Below are 23,232 nucleotides of genomic sequence, written 5' to 3'. Positions count from 1 at the left end.
GTCATCAGAGTGCTGAAGGAAAGAATAAAGAGGGCAGAGCTGAAAAAATTCTCCCAAGAAATAATGGGCAAAAACTTCTCAAAATGGGCAAAAGACATAAACCCCTGTTCCTGTTTTTCTGATTCAGAAGCTGATACGCATACCATGTTCATGGATTGGAAGATGTAACATAGTTAGGATGTCAGTTCTCCTCAAAATTGATGCCCAATTCCTATCAAAATCCCAGCAAAATATTTTTTTTTGTAGATGAAGACAAAATTATTCTAAATGTTATATGAAAAGGCAAAGGAAACTTGAATAACTATTCTTTTTCTTTGAAAAAGAATAACGTGGGAGGAATCAGTTCTGCCCAAATTCAAAGCTTATTATATAGTTAACAGTAATCAAGATCAAAGAGGATATACAGATGGCAAGTAAACACATGAAAAGATGTTCAATATCATTAGCCATTAAAATGCAAATTAAAACTACTGTGAAATGTCACTGTACTATCAGAATGGCTAAAATAAAAAATAGTGACAATACCAAACATTGGCTAGGATGCAGAGAAAATCAGTCACTCATACATTGTTGGTGTAAAGTAGTGTACCCATTCTGGAGAATGGTTTTCGCATCTTCTTTAAAAACTAAACGTGACTGGGGTGCCTGGGTGGCTTAGTTGAGCAGTCAACTTCGGCTCAGGTCATGATCTCGCAGTTCATGAGTTCAAGCCTCCTGTCAAGCTCTGTGCTGACAGCTCGGAGCCTGGAGCCTGTTTTGGATTCTGCGTCTCCTCTTCTCTGCCTCTCCCCCCACTCACTCTCTGTCTCTCTCAGAAATACATAAACATTAAAATATAAAAATACAAAAATACAAAACTGAAACTAAGCATAGCAGTTAATGTGCTGTCAAGAAATTGCACTCCTGGGCATTTATCCCAGAAAAATAAACATTTGTTCATACAAAACCTATACCTGAATGTTCATAGAAGCTTTATCCACAGTAGCCATGGAGGGGAAACAACCCAGCTGTCCTTCAATGGGCGAATGGTCACACACACTGTGGTACATCCATGTGATGAAATACTACTCAGCCATCAAAAGGAACAAACTATTGATATACTCAACAACTTGGATGCATCTCCAGATAGTTTTTCTGAGTGGTGAAAAAAAAGCACCAATCCAAAAAGGTTCCATACTGGATGATTCCATGCACAGAGCATTCTTGAAATGACAAAATTATAGAAATGGGGAACAGATTAGTGGTGCCATGGGTTAAAGATGGGAGGGAGGCATGTGAGGAGACAGAGAAGGAAGTGGGGTGGCTATAAAAGCACAACATGAGGGGTCCCTGCGGTGGTGGAAATGTTCTGTATGTGGACTGTATCCGCTCGCCATCTGTGTTGTGATATTGTGCTATCATTTTGCAAGATGCAAACATCAGAGAAAGCTGGTGAAGCCTGCATGAGATCTCCATTACTTCTTTTTTTGAAAAACAATTTATTTATTTTTGAGAGAGACAGAATGCAAGTGGGGGAGAGGCAGAGAGAGGGAGACACAGAATCCAAAGCAGGTTCCAGGCTCTGAGCTGTCAGCACAGAGCCTGATGCGGGACTCAAACTCACAAACCCCAAGATCATCACCTGAACTGAAGTTGGACGCTCAACTGACTGAGCCACCCAGGCACCCCAGATCTCTACTACTTCTTAAAACTGCGTATGGGGGCACCTGAGTGGCTCAGTCAAGCGTCCAACTCTTGGTTTTGGCTCAGGTCATGATCTCATGGTTCATGAGATCGAGCCCCACGTTGGGCTCTGTGCTGACAGCTCAGAGCCTGCTTGGAATTCTCTCTCTACCACCCCCCCCCCCCATAAATCAACTTTAAAGAAACTGCATGTGAATCCACAGTTATCCCAAATAAAAAGCTCAATTGCAAATTATGTCGTCAACATAATCACAACCATTGGTTGACAACAAAGTGCCTCAGCCCAGTGGGAGGGGTGTAGGTACATTCATAACCTCATTGAAACTTCACAGCGGACCCAGCAGGTGGGTGTTCTTAGCCCGTGTGAGGGACAAGGAGAGACTGAAATTCCCAGAAGTGAAGTCACTTACTTGGAGGCAGGGGGAGTGAGTGGGCTCTGGGAGGGTGACATCACAGCATAGGCACCCGTTGGGCATCTGATGGAGAATGCCCGTTTCCTGTCCCCCTTCTTGCCCTCCTATGCCGGTTGGTGTTTCTCACACTGACTCTGGACTTTGGCAGGTAAACGTACCTGTTGTAAAATAACCAGGTCCTACAAAACCATCCCCAGGCACCCGGAACCAGTCAGAGTGATGGACCTCGGAGTGATAGAGGGACCAAGTGACCACTGTCTCGTGAGTGGACAGATTCAAGTTCCAGCGATGCTGGGATTGAGAGGCAGGAATCCCTTTTATATGATGTCGAGGTGTGCTGGCATTATTCCCACTTTACAGGAGGCAAAACCGAGGGATGGAGAGGTTAAGCGTTTTGTCCAGAATGTATGGGGAAGGGGTGGCTATGGGATTTGAATCTGGGTTTGCCTGACTCGGGCTCCTGCTGGTTTTAGTTTCCTGGGGCTGCCTGAACAAATGACCACAAACTGGGCAGCGTAAACAACAGACCTTTTTCCCCCCTCGCAGTTCTGGAGGCCGGAAGTCTGAAATCAAGGTGTTAGTGTGGGATTGGTTCCTTTTGGAGGCTCTGAGCGAGGATCCATTCCATGCCTCTTCCCTAACCTCTGGTGGCTCTGGCAATCCTAAGTGTTCCTTGGCTTATAGATGCGACAGTCCAGTCTCTATCTCTGTCTTCATGGGGTCTTTTCCTCTGTGTGTGTCTCTCATTTTCCATTTCTTATAAGGGCACCTGGAATGGGATTCAGGACCCACCTGAATCCAGAATGATCTCCTCTTGAGATCTGTACCTTAATGACATCTGCAAAGACCTTTTTTCCAGATAGGCTCACGTTCTGAGTTTCCCAGGGGGCAGGTCTTTTGAGGGACACCATTCAAGCCACTACCCTGCTCCCGATCCCACCGCCGCCAGGGCCCTTCTGAGGGTGCACGCGGGGGTTCCGTCTTCGGGTTTGGTTTGCTTAGAGCAGGTTCGGGGCCCAGCAGAGGCCGCGCCGGCTCTGCCTGACACGTGAGGGAAGATGCTTTCGCGTTCTCTCTGGAGCAGCCAGGCTGTCGATTCTTTAATAAACACTTGGGAGGAGAGGTGTTGGGATGGAAAGAGCACTCTGGGCACCTCGGCGTGGGACTTTCCAAAATCAAAAAGGCACAGGGAGCTTGGCTGTCGCCTCCGTGGCTTTCATTATGTGGTAACCTTTCAGTCCGGAGTCCAAACAGCGGACAGGAAATTGATGCCAGAAACTGTTCCTTCCACAGCTGGATGCAACCCAGCTTGCAGGTGGGGATGATGAAGCAGGTGGGACTTTAGAAGGTTCTGGTGGCTGAGGAAAGGGGGGGGGGGACTAAGGATGCCGGGGTGGGGTTCCTTCCTGCTTGCTCACTCTCACTCACGTGCCTCTGCATCTCTGCCTGCCCCTGTCCCCTGCCCTGTTTTCTTTCCGCAGGACCACATCCCTGTCCCTTACCAGCCAGACTCGAGCAGCAACCCCTCATCCACGACGTCCTCCACGCCCTCCTCGCCAGCACCCCCCCTCCCTCCCAGTGCCACGCCGCCTTCTCCCCTGCACCCTTCCCCACAGTGCACAAGGCAGAAGAACTTCAACCTGCCAGGTACCTTTGCACTTGGGGAGTCGCGGGGGCCGCGGGTGGGGGAGGATGGGTTCGAACCAGAGCCGTGTCCAGCCGGTCCACGCTTAAAGGCGATGGGTTGAAGAGATGCGGGTGAGTCTTACTATGTTCAGGTCAGTCACCACATACTACTTTATCTGATCTCAGAGGATGAGATGGATGAGAGGATCCAGAAGGTTCTCCCAGCTCATAAATTCCAGAGTACCTAGCTGTGGATCTGAGACTGTGCACCGGGCTATGAGATGCTGGAGAAGCCACTCATGAGATGTTTTGGCTTCTTGGCCTCCTTTGTCATTCGACTTAAGAAAGAGATCTTTCTCTGCTCAGGTGGGCCAGACCTAAGAGTCTTCCTACCTCTTCTGAGGTCCTGCCCAGCCCACTTCCTCTTCTAGGGCCCTAAGGATTTTCTAGCTCAGCCATATTTGCAGCACCACAGCTGATGTCAGGAAGGAGGCCGGTGGGATGAGGTCTGACTTGGCCATGGAACCAGAGTCTAGAACGGCGTTGTTCCCTCTGGTACTCTCTAGCCACCTGTGGCCGTTTAAATTGAAATGAATTAAAATTAAATATAGTTAAAATTTTAATTCCTCAGCCACGGTAGCCACATTTTAATTACCCATTAGCCACTGGTGGCCGGTGGCTGCCATATTGGACAGTGCAAACATAGAACATTTTTATCATCGCTGAAAGTTCCACTGGACAGTGCTGATCTAGGGACTGATTTCCACCTAAGCCTGCAGGTTTCATGCAGAGGGAAAAATCCCCGGTCCTGCGGTCACGGGTCACACTTCCAAGCCTCATCAGCTATGACGGAATGACCAGTAGGCAGATGAAGGCCCAAACCCACACCTGGCCAAACCCAGATACAACTACCCGTTGAAGGACAAGCTGTCACCTACCCGCACTGTTTTGATCTGGGCTAAGTCTATAGGAGGAGGGCACATTTTGAAGTCTTGCAAGATTGGGATTTTTTGGTTACGTTCAAGCCTGAGGAAGTCTTGTATCTGTCTGGTGTGAGGACCACTCACTCACTGGGCAGCCACCAAGGACCATAATGTGAGTCACCAGCTGGAATCATTCCAGCGAGTGCCTCCCAGAGTCAGTTAGGCAAAAACCGCCTGCTGTGTCCACAGACTGGGTGCTCCCCCTGCCACCTGCAGGATGGTCCATTTCTGCTTCACTGGAAGGGGGCAAATGCAAGAAGGGCGCTTTGACACTCCATGACCCTCCCTCCGCCCCAAACCTGGGGGGAAGCGGGTCTGGGCGCTTTCTTACCCCTGCTCCATCCCATTCCCAGACACTGACTTCAGGGAATTTCCCCGGAAACTGCTGCCCTGCTTCCTTATGGGCCAGGGGCTGGGAGGGGACCTCTGAGGGGAGACCTGTATGTCAGAGTGCCACAGCTCTTTCTGTCCCTAGAGGACTCTGCTGGTGAGAGACCTGGCTAACCCGGGGTGATCACTGTTTCCCTTAGCTCCCTCACTCTTTTGGGGCAGGGTCCCCGAGGACGGGTCCTTGCCCGTTTGCTGCTAGCCTGCCAGCGACCCGCACCTACTCCAGAGCATCTCATGACGGTGACGTCATTTGGGGTGTGGGCTGAGGGGTCCTCCGAGGGCAGGCACTTTAGAACAGCAGTTAGGAGTATGAGCTCTGGAGCTGGGCTGCTTGGGTTGAAATCCCAGCTCTACTGCTCAATCTCGGCGTTGTGCTGGAGCAAACCAGTTACCTCTCTGTGCCTCTGTTTCCTCATCTGTAAAATGGGGATAATGATAAAGGCATCTACTCCATAGAATCGTGGAAGGACCACACCTCATCATACATGTACCAAGTTGAGCAGAGCGAGTGTCTCGCTGAAGGTCTTGACACATGCCAGCTGGCTCCATTATTACATAAACATAAGAATAACAAATTGCCATGGCTACCATTTCTGGCGTTTCTCATCATCACTGCTAATTAATAGGGGCGTAATCCGAATTGTGGAAATCAAGATGAAATCCTCCCATACCCTGGCATTCAGAGCAGGGATCGAATTAATCCTTTTTAAGGAGGTAATTTCACATTGTCTATCAAAGTTTTATAGGTACGTTCCGTGGACCGGTGATATGACTTCTAAGACTTTATATACAGATATGCTCGCATAGGGTACGGGGATCTGTGCGTAAGGATTTCATTGCGATAGTGAAAACTTTGGACTCAACCCAAGTGGGGAATGGTTAAATACAATCAAGAGAGGAATGGTTGAATACACTGTAATATATCTACATAACCAAATATTCAGCCACCCTTAAAAAGAATGGGGTGGTTCTTTGTGGATATCCTGACATGCAAGGTGTCCACAATGTGTTGTAAATGGGAAAACAAGTGATTTGCAAAGCAGTTGGTATAATAAAATCCTATTTATTCTAAAATAATTATATATAGTCGTATGTTTATACGCATGTGTATATATACTTGTCTATTTGTATATGCACAAAAAAGCCTGCAAGAACTTCCTGGCAGCTGTTTCTAAGAAGAAAAATTTTATTTTATGCATTGCTACAGTGTATAGAGTACCAAGGAACGCACCCGTTTTATAATTGAACAATAATCACAAAATGCAATATTGAAGTGGAAAACAAAATGGGACCTTCCAGAAGAGCAGCCAGACCTTCTCCCTTGACTTAGGAGGTTTTAGCAAAATTCCCTCAGAGTGACAAGTGCCTGTCTTGTTCACACAAGGTCCTAGTCACCCGTCACACCCTTGACTACAAGCCTCTGTTGATGGGAAAGGCAGCTGTGGTTATGGTTCCCTGCCAAATGTTGGGTTTTTGAAGACTATTCTGGCTAATACCTAGGCATCATAATGTTCTCAGCATTGACTGATACCTAGAACATTCTTTTCCAGAAGGGTCTATGGGGTTAACAGGCATCTGGCTCACATGTTGACCTCAGGACATACGGAAGAAGGGTTTTTAGTTGGAAAACGAAGCGCGTCAGGCACAGGCTTGGTAGGATTTATGATTGACCTCCTTGTTCTCCGCCACTTGCTTCTGAATTCTGGGGCCATGTTTGACATGGCAGGTGGCTTATGGGTGTGCTTCCTCCTTTCACTCTGCCCTGATTCCGTCTTTGTACTCCACAGTGCTCCTTCCCTACCATGATTTTGTTCATTTATTAACTTATTTAGTGTCCGTGTCCTCTGTGACAATCAGAATTATCAGCTTCGTGAGACTGGGAAACATGTCCGCTTCATTCACGCTTCTACACCTGAAGGCCAACACATTGCCTACAGCTTAAGGCACTAATTAAATGGGGTTTTTTCGAATGAATGAATGAATGAATGAGCGAGTGAATGACTTGAAATTCATGCACTGCCCAAGGCTGCAGATTTTTCTCTTCAAGTCGTTTTCTGGCCCTCAGACTGCATCCATCATAAGACATGTTTGTTGAACATCTACTATGTACCCGTGGTGTACAAGGCACTAGGTATAGAGCCGTATGCACACCAGACATGCCCTGTTTGAGTTTCCAATGGCTGCTGTAACAAATCATCACAAGCTTAGTGGCTTAAAAGAGCCCAGAAGTATCTTTTGGGATGAGCACTGGGTGTTGTATGGAAAACAATTTGACAATAAATTTCATATATTAAAAAGAAAAAACAGCCCAGAAGTACTATCTTACAGTGATGGAGGTCCCAAGTCCAAAATCCGTTTCACTGGTGTCCACAGGGCTGGTTGCTCCTGAGGTGCTAGGGAGGAATCCACTTCCTTGCCTTTCCTGAGCCTCCAGCGGCTGCCTGCGTTCCTTTGCACACGGCTCCACCGCACTCCCACCTCTGTTTCCGTGATCGCATCTCTGACTCTCTAACTCTGACCCGTCTGCCTCCCTCTTGGAAGGACCCCTGTCATGGAAGCGGATGTAGTCACAGTCTCCAGGGATTAGGATGTGGACGTCTTGGGCAGAGCGGCCTCACTCGGCCTGCCACAGCCCCTGTTCTCAGATTCATCATCAGGAACGAGCTGTTCTCTGGCACACGGAGGGGTTGAGGAGGGAGGGGGCTGGCTCTGTGCGTGGAGACCTTCGCCAGTGTCCCTTTGCCTGACCCCTGTCCCTTGTCAGAGCGGTTTTTGCTGTCCCTCGCCCAGCTGGCGCTCCATAAAAGAATGTCGCTGCTGGCTATCCTTTGCTGCAGACACCGAATCCCCCGTCCCCGCTGGGGAGGGAAGAGATCAGCTAAGCTTCTTGAGAACCCTGGGTAGTTTTCTCTTTTTGAATTTTAGCCTCTTGTTGACTGCGTGCGATGAAAAAACAAAAAACAAAACCTAAGTTATCTAACAGAAGAAAGAAAGGTCCTTGAAATCCTGGAGGTTGGTTTTGTTTTAAAGCTTTGCTCTGTGACCTTGACTGAGTTGCTTCTCACCCTGGGCACCTCATTTTCCAGAATCAGGAAATGCATCCGTTTGGATTCCAACTATCTGGGATATTTGGGGATTGCTGTGCTAGGAGAGAGTTGATTAAGTCAATAAACACGAGTTGTGCACCCACTGGTACCAGGCCCCTCTCTGTCCTGGGCAGTTAATAAATCAGTTCCAGCCTCGGGGGCGGCTAATGACTTCGCTCTTTGAAACCGACTTTCTCTTAATTATAAATCATTCTTGTCTGTTTATTAAGAGAGCTTAGAAAGATATTGGCTTATTCGCTGCAGCGAATGCTTATTCAGCACCACTATGCACTCTTATCTCATGGAATGATGATCTCAGCCCTGCGAGGGAAAGACTGTGATTATCCCGTGGAAACTGAGACTCGGAGAGAGCTGCCCAAGCTTTTACAAACAGCCAAAGGAAGAGTGAGGATTCAGCCCTACAGGATCAGCCTCCTACTCCTGCTGTCCAGCTCATCTTTGCTTTAAACCGGAAGTCAACAAACTTTTTCTATCACGGGCCAGATGGTAATATTTTAGATTTTGTGGGCCATATAGTCTCTGTTGTTGCAAATATTCAGCTCTGACGTCATAGCATGTCGGCAGCCAGAGACAGCATGCAAATGAATGAATGTGACTGTGTTCCAATAAAACTTTATGGACAGAAGCAGGTGATGGTCCAGATTTGGCCCCTGGGCCATGGCTTGTCAACCCCTGGCCCCAGCCTCTGAACCACTGCAGTAATGCTTGGTGAGTCAGCTTGGTGAGTCCTGTCCCTGCGGGTAATAAAATTGCTTCTGGAAGCACGTTCACCAGTTTGGACTCCTATCTGACCCCATTCCTGCTCAGTGTGGCCTCTCCACTGCCCACGATACCCTTGTCCCCCACCCCTGCTCCAGGCCCTCCACCCCACAGGAGTAAGGGGTAACATTAGGAACCTCGGGGATGTCCGGAACCGGGACTGGGAGTAAAATGAATTGTGGGTGAATCAGCAGTGAAGTTGAGGAAATTTCTTTTTTCCCTAAATACAGAAATTAACCCATGCTTGTGGTAGGCAGAATAATGGTACCCCCAAACTCACCACGCTCTAACCCCAGAATCTGTGGATCTGTGACTTTATAGGTGACTTGACTTTGCAGGGATGATTAAGTTATGGATCCTGAGGTGGGAAGATTACCCTGGATTATCCAGATGGATCCTAAATGTAACCACAAGGGTCCTTATAAGAGGGAGACAAGAAGGTCAGAGACGGTAGGAGGTGATGTCAGGACAAGGGGAGCAGAGACTAGAGTCGTGGGCTCAGAGCCAAGAAGTGCAGGCAGGCTCTAACAGCTGGAAGAGGCAAGGCATGGATTCTCCTCTGGAGCTTCTGGAAAGAACCAGCCCTGGCGACACCTTGCTTTTAGCCCCTTATGACTTATTCCAGCACCTCCGACCTCCAGAACTATAAGAAGATAAATGTGCTATTTTAAGCCACCAAGTGTGTCATAATTTGTTACAGCAGCAACAGGAAAACTAATACAATGCTCAATGTAGAAAATTTGAAAAACACAGGAAATGCATAGTTTCCCAATTTTGTTGAGATGGAATTGACATATAACATTGTATATGCTTAAGGCGCACAAGGTAATGACTTGATACGTATGTGTGCTGGGAAATGATCACCACAGTCCAAGTTTCTACCCATCACCACACACAGTTACAAATTTTCCTTCTTGTGATGAGAACTTTTAAGATCTACTCTCAGCAACTTTCAAAGATACAGAACAGTAATTGTGAACTGTAGTCACTATGATGTGCGTTACCTCGCCAGGACTTCATTTGTCTTCTGATTGGAAGTCTGTACCTTTTGACCGCTTCAGCCTGTTCCCTAACCCATCTGGTTGTTTCTATGAATTTTTTTTTTTCAAATTCCACGTGTTACGTGATCTCATACAGTATCTTTCTCTGTCTGACTTAATTCACTTAGCATGGTGCCCTCGAGGTCCATCCATGTTGCAAATGGCAGGATTTCCTTCTTTTTTTTAAAGACTGAATAGCATTCCATTGTATGTACATGTGTACGTGTATTGTGTGTGTGTGTGTGTGTGTGTGTGTGTGTGTACGTGTACGTGTACCATTTGCTTTATCCGTTCACCCATCAGTGGACCCTTGAGTTGCTTCCATGTCTTGGCTCTTGTAAATAATGCTGCAGTGAACACGGGGGTGCAGATTATCGTTCCAGGAATAGTGATTTCGTTTCCTTCGGATATATTCCCAGAAGCTGGATCACGTGGTAGTGCTATTTTTTTTTGCGGCACCCCCATGCTGTTTTCCCCAGTGGCTGTGCCAGTTTGCATTCCTACCCACAGCACCCCACTCTTTCCCCTTTCTCCTTCCCCTCACCACACTTCTCTTTTCTGTTTTGATAGCAGACATCTTAACAGGCGTGAGATGATATCTCATTGTGTCCTAAAGGATTTTTTGAAAGCGTCTGTAATCAAAGAGGGGAAAAAATGACTTTTAGATTATGGTTTCACAGACTTTTCTCTGTGTGTATGTGTCCCTGTGCAGTTAACAAAAAATGGGATTGTGCTCTGGGTGACTCTCTGTTCTCCGGGAGCTGCCCGTGGGAGGGTTGGCTTGGATGTCCAGAGCTCTGCTTCCTTTATACATGCTCTCAGCCCCTTGTCATTCAGAAGGTCTGCAGGAATCTGGAATCCCTCGAGGGTGGGCAGGGAACCCATGTGGTGGCTGTGGGAACCCAATCTGTTACTTGCAGGGACAGCTCGGGGCAGTGCTCACGTTGGTATTTTCATTCTTTTGCCAGCGTCCCACTACTACAAGTACAAACAGCAGTTCATCTTCCCAGGTGAGTCTGTGCACGCTCAGGCCCTTCTGAACGAGCCTGCTGAGGTGCGTGGGTTGCTGGAATGGATGAAGGCGAAGGTTGTTGGGATGGGCAAGCTCAAAGAGGATGGCGGTGGGACCACTAGACCCCAGGATAATGGTGGGACGTAGAGGTGGAAAAGGAAAGACTGGGAGGCCCCAAGGGCACAGTGGTACCAAGGAGATCCCAAGGCTCAAGGGCAAGGCCTGAGGAGGTGGTCTGCAATGGAAGGACAGGCCAGGGTAAGGAGGGGTCCAGAGCCCACGTGGCAGGGGAGAGGTGGTCAGAGGTGAGTTGGGCACTGGGAGACGTGAAACCAAGTGGCCTCACCATCCCAAAGAGAACTCAGGAGTTGGGGGGTGATTCGGAGGTGACCAGTGGATGCTTCGGGTCAGAGGCCTGGGGTTCTGGCAGCCCCCTAGTCAAGAGTGGGGCATTCGGTTCAGGATGTCATCTTAGAACCCTGGCGCTTCTGAGCAGGAAAAGCACAAGTGATTGAGGAAGGGGCAGAGGGGACTGGCCAGCCCCAGGGGCACCATGATCTGGTGAGAAGTTACTAGCTGCCCCATCTCCCAGCAATGAGGTCTTTGGGGGGAGACTGTGGACTCCATGTTGGATTTCTGACTCTCACGTCTGCCTCTCAGATGTAGTGCCGGTGCCAGAGACGCCGACCCGGGCGCCCCAGGTCATCCTGCATCCGGTGACCTCGAATCCAATGTAAGTGGAACAGAGATCTCCTTCTCCTGTCCTGGGTCTTCAGTCTGCTCAGGGTCACTGTCTTCTGTCTTCCTGGTCCTGGAATTGATGGGGCGGGATACGGAGGGAGAGAGAGACATGGGGAATGACTCAAGGAGAGGGAGAGGATGACAGCCTCCCTCAGCCTAGGCCCAACAGGTCGTCTGTGCTTTGTGTCCTGACCCTGCTTGTCAAGTGTGATTTCCAGGGGCTGGACCGTTTCCTCAGGGTCCCCAGACTTTTCTGTGATCAGAAAGCTAACTTTCGGTAATAGCTAGAACTTAATGAAAGAACTGTCATTCTACGTCATTGTCCCTCCCTTTAAAAAGAATAATTTAGGCTGATACCAGGGATCAGCAAACTACAGTCTATGGGACAAATCCTGTTTGCCCCTTGTTTTTATAAATAAGGTTTTATTGGGTGGCTCAGTCGGTTGAGTGTCTGTCTTCGGCTCAGGTCATGATCTCATGGTGAATTTGAGCCCCGCGTCGGGCTCTGTGCTGACAGCTCGGAGCCTGGAGCCGCTTCAGATTCTGTGTCTCCCTCTCTCTCTGCCCCTCCCTCACTCACACTCTGTCTCTCTCTCTCTCTCTCTCTCATAAATAAATAAACATTAAAAAAAATTATAAATAAAGTTTTATCGCAACACAACCATGCCCATTTGTTTACGACATACTATCTCTGGTGGCTCTCAGACTACAGCAGAGTTGAATCGTTCCCAACAGAGACCATACGGCCTGCAAAGTCTAAAAGATTTACTCTCTGGCCCTTTACAGACCAAGTTTTCTGGCCCCTGGTTTATACCATTATAAAAATAATACAAACTAATTTTGGGAAATGTGGACTGTTCTGTAAAAAAAAAAAAAACAAACAAACAGGGAAACTAATCACTCATAATCATATCACCCTTAGAATTTTGATGTGTGCTCTGTCTCTCGTGTTTTTATATACTTGTGACTCGTGATATATGCCCTTTCCAGCCTGCTTTGTTTTCCCTTAAACAAGCTATAGCGTTGCATTTTTCATGTGATCTCAGACTCTTCATTGACCTTGGTCTCCATGGCTGTAAAATACTATTATCGATGTAGAGCCATGGCCTTAACCATTTCCCTCTTGCCAGATCTCCTATCTTCCCATAGTTCACTGTTGTACACAGCACTGCAGTGAATGTCTCTGTACGTGGCACCTTTGGCGTCCTTGGGACACACACTCTCTTTCTCGGTGGGGTATTGTTTGTGCAGCCGCAGTGAAACCACTTTCCTTGACTTAACTTCTTCGGCCGATGGCCCAGGCGTAGGGCATGCTGGAGACCTAATTTCGATCCGACCGGTTTCCCAACTCACACTTTTGCCCATTTGGTCGTTCCTCTGCCTCCTCCCTAACTGCTGCGCCCTTCCTGCCCCATGTTACGGACTTTGTTAAAGACCCAGGTGGTACATCCGTGAAATCAAGGGGGCAGCAGTTTGCCAGGGAGGTGGTGCTGACTTCCAGCTCCGGGTCGTTCCTCTGCTGCACATAAGCCAATTCCACAATGTGTGCAAGACGAACTCCGGGTTATTAACTGGCAGTCGGGGAGCGCCCGCGAAATACGGCGTCGGTAGCTGCTTGCGATCTGCTTAAAAGTGCATGGACTGACGGCCACTAACACTTCACAGGAAGAAGTAATTTAATCGTCCAGTGACTGTAATCACGCCTTGATGCAGGCAGAGGAAGGCTGCCTGGTTTGTTGGGTGAGGAGGGACTCCAGCTGCCTTGTTCCACCCGGATCTCCCCAAAATGCCAAGTTCCCGGCAGATGTTCCCCGGGGCCGGCTGGGCCGTAAATGATTGGTTGATAGGAAAGCAGAGGGCACTTTGTGACCCACCCTTCTCTCCCCCTTTCGTTCTTGCAGCCTCTCAGACTCCCTCTGGCCAAGAGCCCCTCCCGGAAGTGGGTTGGCTCTGTCTGCAGGGTCAGCAGCCTCTTGGGGTCTCAGGGTTAGGAGAGCGGTGGCCCCTCAAGTGAGGGGGTGGGTAGGGGCCCCTGCTAACTTCCAGAGGTGTTCATTGTGATTCCTTCCTGCCGCCGGTTCTGTGCCTTCGGCAGCCCAGTTACAGTCTCCCCACTGCACTCCGTAAACACATACACCTCCTCTACTCCGAAAACACACCCCCAGAAACACCTCTAACACACACTGTCCCCCACGTCCCCGTCACATGCCATGTGCTCCAACACTCCCCTCACGCCCCAGTACGTACCCAGCTGTCAACACACGGTGAGCCCCACGCATCCCCCACGGGGTACACCCAACTCACGTGTGCCCAGAACAACCCCTGCACAGAGCACATCCCATAATACCCACGCAGTGCCCAATCTATACTTAGTACTCACACACGCAAACACACTGATCCCTCCCAGCCCTGCACTCAGCCTGCGCCCACGCTCAGAACAGCTGCAGCTCACGAGCTCAAGACTGCATCACACTCGCACACGGACCCAAGCATACGCGCGCGCGTGCTCCCACCTGTGTCTTCCAGTCCTTCCAGATACGGTTTTGTTCGTTCTCACTCCACGCATCCCGGTTCACCGTGATGGGCAACATCCAGCCAACTCAAACACTTTTCCATCATGCTCCGTCTATTCAGTTCATGCCTGACTTTTGGCCCGTGTCACTTTCAGCCTTCCTGCACGGTATCTCCATACTTGCTTTCGTCCCTTCGGTAGTAACATAATAGTCCCCAAAGTCAGGAGCCACGCAGGTTTCGACTCTGTATCCCTCGGAGGGCCTCGCCCCGTTCCTGACACATGCAGGTCTCCCCCACTATCCGAAAGTAGAGCATTCCTACAAAGCCTTTCATAAGCCAACATGGTGTCATGCGAAGACGCGATTATCATTCATTTATAATGCAAAAATTGGCGGGTGTCCCCAGACCTGAGAACTTTCTCCCTTAGGCTTCTCTGATACCTTAGGACGCATCTTGCTAACGGATGCACAAAATAAATCGAGATAAAGCACAGATGCTCATGGATACTGCTCAAAGGTGTGGAGGCTTGAGGCTGAGATGCTGAGGGTAGTGCCCAGGGAAGGAGCTTGGAGGCATCACTCACACTGCTCAGGGTGCCCGCTGCCTCCGTAATGGCTCGCGGCAAAGCAAAAGCTGAAGGCAACTTTCGCTTGTCACCCTTTTCCACAAAAGCAAAAGTCCTCTTGGAATTTCTTTTGGTCAGCAAAACAGACACCAGTGTAGATCTTTCATAAAAGCAAAGCGGCATGGCGCCGACTTTCAAAAAGCAGGGGGCGGGGGGGGGGGGGTACCTGTAATCCCGAACGCTAAGGTTCTTCCAGAAGATTCCAAACCCGAGTGAACGTTAGAGGTCTCGTTCATTCTTTCCTAGCACACACCCAGAGTTCTGAGGATTCTTCCACTCGTGGCATTAGGCCAGTTTATAAGGAAGCTGCTAGATTAGTGGAAACCAAAGCAAGAAAGAAAAATGAGCCCTGAGCAGCCCAGAAAGTCTGTTGAAAACAGTGTCCTTGTCCTCGCTTCTTCATGGGGAGGTTATGGATTAGTTTCGACGCAAGCGTTGAAGTGGATTTTGAGATGAAGGCTTGATGGCCAGGGCTTCTCGTTCAAGGACTCTTGATACGCGGCTAAACAATACACACACCTACCTTTTCACGTGAGGGTCACATCTATTTTTCTTTTCTTTAAAGCTTGGAAGGAAATCCATTACTTCAAATTGAACTGGAGCCAACCTCAGAGGTGAGATTTGGAGAGAGTGATGCACCTGTTTCCCTGGGGTTGCCCAGCGCTTGGCAGAGCCGATGGATGTCTTTAATGACGCGGAGGGCTTGGGGCGGCGGGCGGTGGGGTGGCCCTGTTTTTGATGGATGTTCTAACAAGTGGGGGCCCCTCCCGGCACCAAGCCTAATGGGCCGTTATACGGTGCGCATCACGGAAAAGCTAGCTGTGCAGACGTTGGCAAGAGATTTACATTTTTAGCGGAAAAATCAGCCCAGGGCCAGGTGAGTACCAAGGGGGATGTGCCCCACTGCCTTCCAAAGAACACATGGGAGGAGGCAGAGTCCTGGGGACACCGAGCCTGGCAGGCTTTTGAGAATGGTCTGGGGCTTCTTCTCATCCGCCAGAACTTCTGGAGGAATAAACGAAGTGTCCTGGGTAAGAACCATGGACTCCTCAGCCCTGCGGGTGTGCCCCGAACTGAAAGGAATAGAGCCAGGGTTTCCAGAGAAAACCAGGTCCTTTCGGCAGGTATTGTGGCCGTTGAAAAATTATCCCTGGGGGAGCCAGTGTTTCCTGTGTTGTTTCTCCTGAGTGGGCCGCGAGGGGCAAGTTTGCTCAGGTTTGGGCTCAGGAAGACCAGCGGCCAGCCAAAGGGCCACTGCCTCAGGCTGCTTAATCAGCCCCCAAGCCTCTGGGAATCCCCACTGGCTGGGGTGCCTGCTGCTCCCTCACTGGAGCTAAAGAATCCGTGGGGCAGGACACTCCCAGCCCCCATGCTGGGAAGGTGGGTCCCAGGCCCTTGAGCGGCTAATGATCGTGGTGGTCACGCCTAAGTGTCCGGGGGCCCTGTGGGTGTGCTGGATAAAAATGCGAATTTCTGGCCCTGGCCTGCTGCTTTCTGATTGAGCAGCTCTGGGTGGGGCCCAGGAATCTGCATTTTCCCAGGAAGCCCAGTCGCTGTTGCATACGGGTGGTCAGGTCTGTGCAAGGAACTTAACAGCGTTTCGTGTCATTGGAAACCTCACACCATCCCCAGGGGCAGATTTTATCAGCTCCGCTTTATGACGGGGGGAAAAAGGAAGTCTCAGAGAAGTCCCGTGGCTTGCCCAAAGTCACACAGAGGCCAGATTCCCGCTCATTTCTTCTGATTGTTAAGCCCATCCTATCAGCCAGCCTCTCTGCCCTCGCGGCTGCATAGGAAGCCCGGGTGTCTGGCCCGTGCAGAGTAGCTGTGACCTCTCCCTTTTTCTGACTCATCCATTCCAAATTCCCTGGGGGAAATAAAAAAGGCACTCTCCATTGAGGATCGTCACATGTTCTGTGCAGACAGCTGAGGCACACGTAGTTGTGCCTGTTGCCTTTATCACACACGCGTAAGGAGACAAGCCAAAACATCACGGTAGAATAGGAGGGCGTTGGATATTAGGAGTTGAGACACCTGAGGTTTAACCCTAGCTCTGCCTGGCTGTGTGATAGAGAGCCGGGCATCTCCCAGGGTGACCAGTCAACTCTGTTTGCTGGGACTGAAGGACTTCCCAAGGGGACTTTAAGTAATCTCTGCACCCAGTGTGGGGCTCCAGCTTACAACCTTGAGATCAAGAATCACATGCTGTACTGACTGAGCCTGTCAGGTGCCCCCACCAAGGGGACTTTCAGTGCCCAGACCAGGGAAGTCCCAGCAAACCGGAATGGGTGGCCCCCTAGCATTTCTCTTCCATGAACCTCAGTTTCCCCCTTAGCACAGGAGCGTGGGATTACCACGATCTCCCTTTCAGCCCCTTCATTGTATACGATTCTAGACGAGAGTGGCCTGCACTAATAGGTCTGTGTGCACACCAGCCGAAAATGCACATAGAGACGTGTCCCAGTGGGACCCAGTGGGACCTCGTGGGAAGGCGGGGCAGCGTCAGGAGCCACTCTGACCGCTCTCCCCTTTCCGCCCACAGAATGAAGAGGGCCACGATGAGGCCGAGGAGTCAGAGGACGATTTTGAGGAGATGAACCTGTCCCTGCTCTCAGCCCGGAGCTTCCCACGCAAGGCCAGCCAGACCAGCATCTTCCTGCAGGAGTGGGACATCCCTTTTGAGCAGCTGGAGATTGGCGAGCTCATTGGAAAGGGCCGCTTCGGGCAGGTGTATCACGGCCGCTGGCATGGCGAGGTGGCCATCCGGCTGATCGACATCGAGAGGGATAATGAGGAACAGCTCAAGGCCTTCAAGCGGGAGGTGATGGCCTACAGGCAGACGCGGCATGAGAACGTGGTGCTCTTCATGGGTGCCTGCATGAGCCCACCCCACCTGGCCATCATCACCAGGTCAGTCCTGCCGGGGATCCCCACCCGTGGGTCCGTCCCCAGAGCTGTGCTTCTGGCAGAGTTGAGAAGTGGGGGTTTCCGGTTGACTCGTCGTTCTGGTGAATGGAGCGTCTCCAGCTCTACCGATTCATAATTGTGTGGTTCTAAGACTTGAGAGTCCAGGAAGTGCTTTTGATGGTAAAACTCTTTGGCAGAGCAGGGCCACGGGGAGAGCACTGAATGGAAGTTAGGAAAGTTGGTTCTAGATCCCCCCCTGCCGTGCCCCGAGTGTTTGTGAAACAATATCGCCGAGACTCACTGTCTCCATGTGTAAATTGAACGGATTGGGCTAAATCGGAAGTCGGCAGACTTTTTCCGTAAAGGGCCCAGTAGAGAATAGTTGTGGCTTTATGGGCCAGACAGTTTCTGTAGCAACTGCTCCACTCTGCCACTGTGGTGGGAAAGGAGCCCCAGACAAGATGTAAGTGGATGTACGTGGCCGGGTACCAATAAAACTTTACTTATAAAAGCTGGATTTGGCCCTCGGTCCCTGCTGTGCCGATTCTGGACTAAGATTCTGACAGCTGTTACTCTGGCTTTCGTTAAAGCAGCAGATGACATGTGGAGAGCTTTACCATTGCTATCTTAAATATCCAGGGTCCGCGGTCGATACCTGCACAGAAGAGGTAATTAACAGAGAACTGACATTAAGAAAACGTCAAATGATAGCAACTTTCCTGAACTTGCTCTCTAACCTCACCCAGTGACATGAGGCATTGGAAAAAAAAATAGCTTTGGTTTCAGTCGAACAGTTGTGAAACTATCCTTTGGTGTGTGTTTCACCTCTGGCTGCTGTTCTCCTGTTGCATCAGGACTGGCCACAGCAGTGCTATTCTTGGTATGGCCTGTGATGCCAGGAGTCACTTTAGGAGCTGTCTGCTTCCCACTCTCAGCTCAAGCGATAAGATCTCAAACACGCAAGCCTCTCCTCTCGGCAGGTGCGTAGCAGGAGCTGTGAGCTCAGGGAAGAGCTGGTGTGTTTCGGGTCTGTTCCCTTGTGATACAGAGCATCCTTGAGTCCATTTATAAGACCTCAGTGGTCAGAAGAAAATGGGTATTGTCTGTCATCATTGATTATGCAGATGATGGATTGACTGGAACCCATGTGTCAGATGGTAAATGTTTTCAAAGGATTGGATTTCAGGAGATGGCTCTTCAGTCCTTAGACCAGGGTAAAAATGGTCGTCCTCCACTCTAAAAAGGACAGAAGAGGCTCTCAAATAACCAGCTCAGATCAGATTTAAGGGCTGAGCTGTTCCCATGAGGTGAGTGTATCAGTAAGCTTTTGCTGAGTAACAAATTACCCCCAACACTCAGAGTTTTCCTCTCTTCTGTGGACAGTTCTTTGCTGAGCCAGGCCCAGTAGCTGGGCTCTTGGATATGTCTGTGGTCAGCAGGCAGGTCAGACAGGGCTGGTCCTTCTTGGATGGCCTCATTCACATGTCTGCAGGTTGGCAGGTTATCAGCTGCCGTGCCCCGATTCTCTTCCTCATGGTCTCTTATCCCCCAACAGCTTAGCTTGGGCTCATTCCCATCGTGGTCTCAGAGTTCCAAGTGAAGGAAGAGGTCAGGCCCTGATGGGCAAGGGCCTTTCCCTCCTCTATCTGTGTTGCATTGGCCGACGTACATTGGCCAAACCAAGTTGCGTGGTCAACCTAGATTCCCAGCACGAAGAAACAGACTCTGCCTCTGCATGGGAGGATTTGCAATGTCACGTTACAGGGACATAGATGCAGGGAGAGGGACAGTTTGTGGCCACTTCTAAAACCTGCCACCACTCCTTTCCTCCTCTGTGATCTAGAATGTATCATTCTCGTGCAGAGCCCTTTACTTGGGGTGCATGCCGCTGGCCTTCTGCCCCACTGCTCCCACCAGTCCATCACCCCAAATTTCTCTCTGGTCAGCTCCTCACCTTCTGGCTTGTTAACTCCTCTTTTTTACATCCCCAAACTAAAAATTTGAAATCCACTATCTCCTCTCCTTACCTGGCTCTTCTGAGAACCTCTTGCCTCCCGCCCTCTGACTTGCTTGGCGTTATTGGTGGATCCCAGTTCCCTGAGTCTCCCTCACCCCTTTCCCAAGGGATGGCTAATTGGAAGTGGACAGATTCAGTTAGCAACCATCCTTGAAGAACGAGTGGTCATTATGAAAATGTGTCACTCATCCCGTAAGCCAGCTGCGTTTCTGGCCCTTTTCTATTATGTACAAACTCTGTGGCCCCCCCTCCCCCCCTCCCCGAGCACCATAACTGCCTGCAGATTTCGCAAATAGCGCAGCCTTTTCCTGGCACCGTGATAAAGACTCTGCAGCTTTGGGACATGTAATTGGTCTCTGAAGTGTTTTGGTATTTTGCGTGAAGAAGCCAGATGAGCCCCCGAGTGGCATTTATACCATATTATTGTGTCATTACATATTTATCTTAGGGAGCGGCCCTGTGCATCCCTCTCTCCCATTTAGTACCGTCCACTTGTTGACCATCAGGTCTCTTCTCTGAACGTTCAGTTTGAAACCTGGTATTCGAGTAATTGGATTAATCACCTGCATCCGCATAATTGGCTGGCAGAGGTTGATGGTTGGACAATAGCCAACCAACTGGAACAATTTTTGGACCCTCGATTTATTTTACAGAGAACATAAGACCAGATAATTACCTGGCATATTCCGGCTAAATTCACAATGGCGTGTTCTAGCCAATTACTTAGTAATTATCATCGAAGTTAACAAGTATTTCTAAGATTAGCTTCCTTGTAATGCGATGTGTATGGCTCTTGGGGAATGAGTAATAACCAACTAGTTACCCAATTGCTATACCCACAAATACAATTAGCCGCAGGATTGCTAAATCGTTTCACGATTGGGTCATTATGAGATTATTGCTAAAGCTATTGGCAGTCTGCGCCATCGCTCATTTAAAAAACTCCAAATGGAATTCGAAAGCCGACAGAGTTGAATGAAAACACCTCCCATTGTTCTGCCTTGCTGCAGCGTTCCCTGGGCCTCAGTGTCCCCATCTGCTAATGAGGAGGTAGACATCGACGCTTGTGGCAGGGTCCCTCCGACTCTGACAAAATGCTTTGGTTCTCGGGGGATGGGCTGGTTTGAGAAGCAGCCTGGAACAGCTCTGGAGCAGGGCTTCTGGAAGTATGGTTCCCCTGGGTCCCCTGCGTCAGAGCCAGCAAAGGGAAGAAGGTCTTTTAAATGCAGATGCTTGGGTGCTACACCTGTATTAGTTTCCCAGGGACATTGTGATTAGCACATACTTGGTGGCTTAAAATGACACACGTTTAGGGATGCCTGGGTGGCTCAGTGGGTTAAGCATCCTACTCTTGATTTCGGCTGAGGTCATGATCTCAGTTTGTGAGTTTGAGCCCCACGTTGGACTCTGTGCTGAGCCTGGAGTCTGCTTGGGATTTTCTCTCTCCCTCTGTCTCTGCTCCTCTCTCTTTCTTTCTCTCTCTCTCAAAATCAAATAGACATTTTTAAAACAACACACACTTATTGTTCTGCAGTTCTGAGATTGGAAATCCAGAGTGGGTCTCTAAAGTGAAGGGCTGTTCTCCTTTCTGGAGGCTCTGGAGTAGAACGTTTCCTTGTCTTTTGCAGCTTCTAGAAACATTCTTTGCATTCTTTGGCTTGTGGCCCCTTCCTCCATCTTCAGAGGCAGCATCGTAGCCTCTTGCTTCCATGGTCACATAGCCTTCTTCGTGGTCACAGGTCTCACTCTTACAAGGACACTTGTGATTGCATTTAGGACACAGCCGCCCAGAAACACCTCTCATTTCAAGACTCTCAGCTTAAAATTTTGTTAATGTTTATTTATTTTTGAGAAAGAGACAGTGTGTGAGCTGGGGAAGGGACAGAGAGAGAGAGGGAGACACAGAATCCGAAGCAGGCTCCAGGCTCCCAGCTGTCAGCACAGAGCCCGACGCGGGGCTCAAACCCACGGACCGCGAGATCACGACCTGACCCGAAGTCGGACGCTTAACCAACAGAGCCACTCAGGCACCCCTCAAGACCCTCAATTAAAATCACATCTACAAAGTTCCTTCTGCAATATTGAGGTCACAGTTTCCAGGGATTAGAACCTGGATATCTTCAGGCTCCAGTTTTCAGTCTATCACATCACCTTGGACCTAGTGAATCAAGTCTGTTTGTAGGTTAAGACTTTCTAACCAAGCCCCCCCAGCCCATTCTAATCTGACTAGTATTTGGGAACCACACCCTAGGGAGTATTACCAGGGAGTACCTACTGTGTACCCAGCATAGTGCAGAGGGAAATGGAAACAGGGAAGTTTTTGAAAAAAAAACAAAACAAAAACAGACCAGACAAAATTACAAAATAATCAGGATCTCGGTGGGAAGAAATTTATTTATCCGGTGGTGACAGGAACATGGACCAACCTACCTCAGTTGGGTGCCATGGAGACAAAACCAAAGCAAAACGCTACAATTGACGTCGCCGGAAGGGCCTCATTAGGGGGGCCTGATCCCACTGAACCATCGGGGCCATGTTACAGATGTGGAAACTGAGGCCAAGAGAGGAAAGTGGGGCCAGGACAAGAGCACAGGTCTCTGTGAATGCACTGCACCGTCTGACAGCTTGCAAACCCCATCGTCCCCCAAAGCTTGTCCATTCAGTCATTCATTCATTCACCAGATACTTAGTAAACACATTACGTAGCAGACACTTCTCTGGATGCTAGGGGATGATGGTGAGCAAGACAGATGTGGCCCTTGTTCTCAGAGCCCTGTCATTCTAGTGGGGGAGACAGACTACTGCTAAGTAGTAATGAGATCGTTTGAGTAGGATCATTTGAGTGTGTCGAAGGAAATAAACCAGAGCTGTGCCTCAGAGGGACGGTGGGGAGGGGGACTGGAGTTATCTTAGGTGTGCATTGTGTGTGGGAGGATCCAGGCAGCCTCTCTGAAGAAGTGACATTTGGGCAGGGACCGGAGTGTGAGGAGCCAGCTGTGCAGACAGGGCAGGGCACACCCAGTGGAGGGAACAGCACGTGCAAAGGCCCGGGGGTAGAATGAGCAGGATGTGCTTCAGACTGGAAACAAGACTGTGGTGGCAGAACATGGTAGAGAAGGACGAGAGGGTAGCTGGTGAGGAAGGAAGCTGGTGGGAGCCAGCCTGGGGCCAGGAGGGGTGCTCACGCCTGGTTGAGGCGGGCACTTTTTAAAATAATACCAATGCCTGCAACAGTCCCTCAGCCTCAGCTCTGTGACATTTATAGGGGTCTGGCCTGTGCGCTGTAGAATGGTTAGCAGGATCCCTGCCCCCTGCCCATGAGATACAATGGTACCAAGTCCCTAGTTGTGAGAACCGAAAACGTCTTCAGATATTGCCAGGTGTCCCCTGGGGCAAAGTCAGCCCCCAGTTGACA

General features: G+C 49.6%; 1 protein-coding gene across 3 annotated transcripts in view; it reads left to right on the top strand.

Moving 5' to 3' along the window:
• The window catches only part of KSR2 (kinase suppressor of ras 2), a 428,047-nt gene that overhangs the window by 344,814 nt on the left and 60,001 nt on the right, over positions 1–23,232 (top strand). For all 3 annotated transcript variants that reach the window (XM_047828846.1, XM_047828844.1, XM_047828845.1), the window contains exons 10-14: positions 3,578–3,743; positions 10,970–11,011; positions 11,674–11,746; positions 15,459–15,507; positions 17,436–17,803. In XM_047828846.1, the coding sequence (XP_047684802.1) occupies positions 3,578–3,743; positions 10,970–11,011; positions 11,674–11,746; positions 15,459–15,507; positions 17,436–17,803 (698 nt within the window). The remainder of the gene's footprint in view (positions 1–3,577; positions 3,744–10,969; positions 11,012–11,673; positions 11,747–15,458; positions 15,508–17,435; positions 17,804–23,232) is intronic.

The sequence above is a fragment of the Prionailurus viverrinus genome, chromosome D3 (assembly GCF_022837055.1).
Source record: "Prionailurus viverrinus isolate Anna chromosome D3, UM_Priviv_1.0, whole genome shotgun sequence".
Classification (NCBI taxonomy): domain Eukaryota; kingdom Metazoa; phylum Chordata; class Mammalia; order Carnivora; family Felidae; genus Prionailurus; species Prionailurus viverrinus.
Note: the sequence above shows the minus strand (reverse complement) of the source record. Positions and strands in the feature narration are given on the sequence as shown.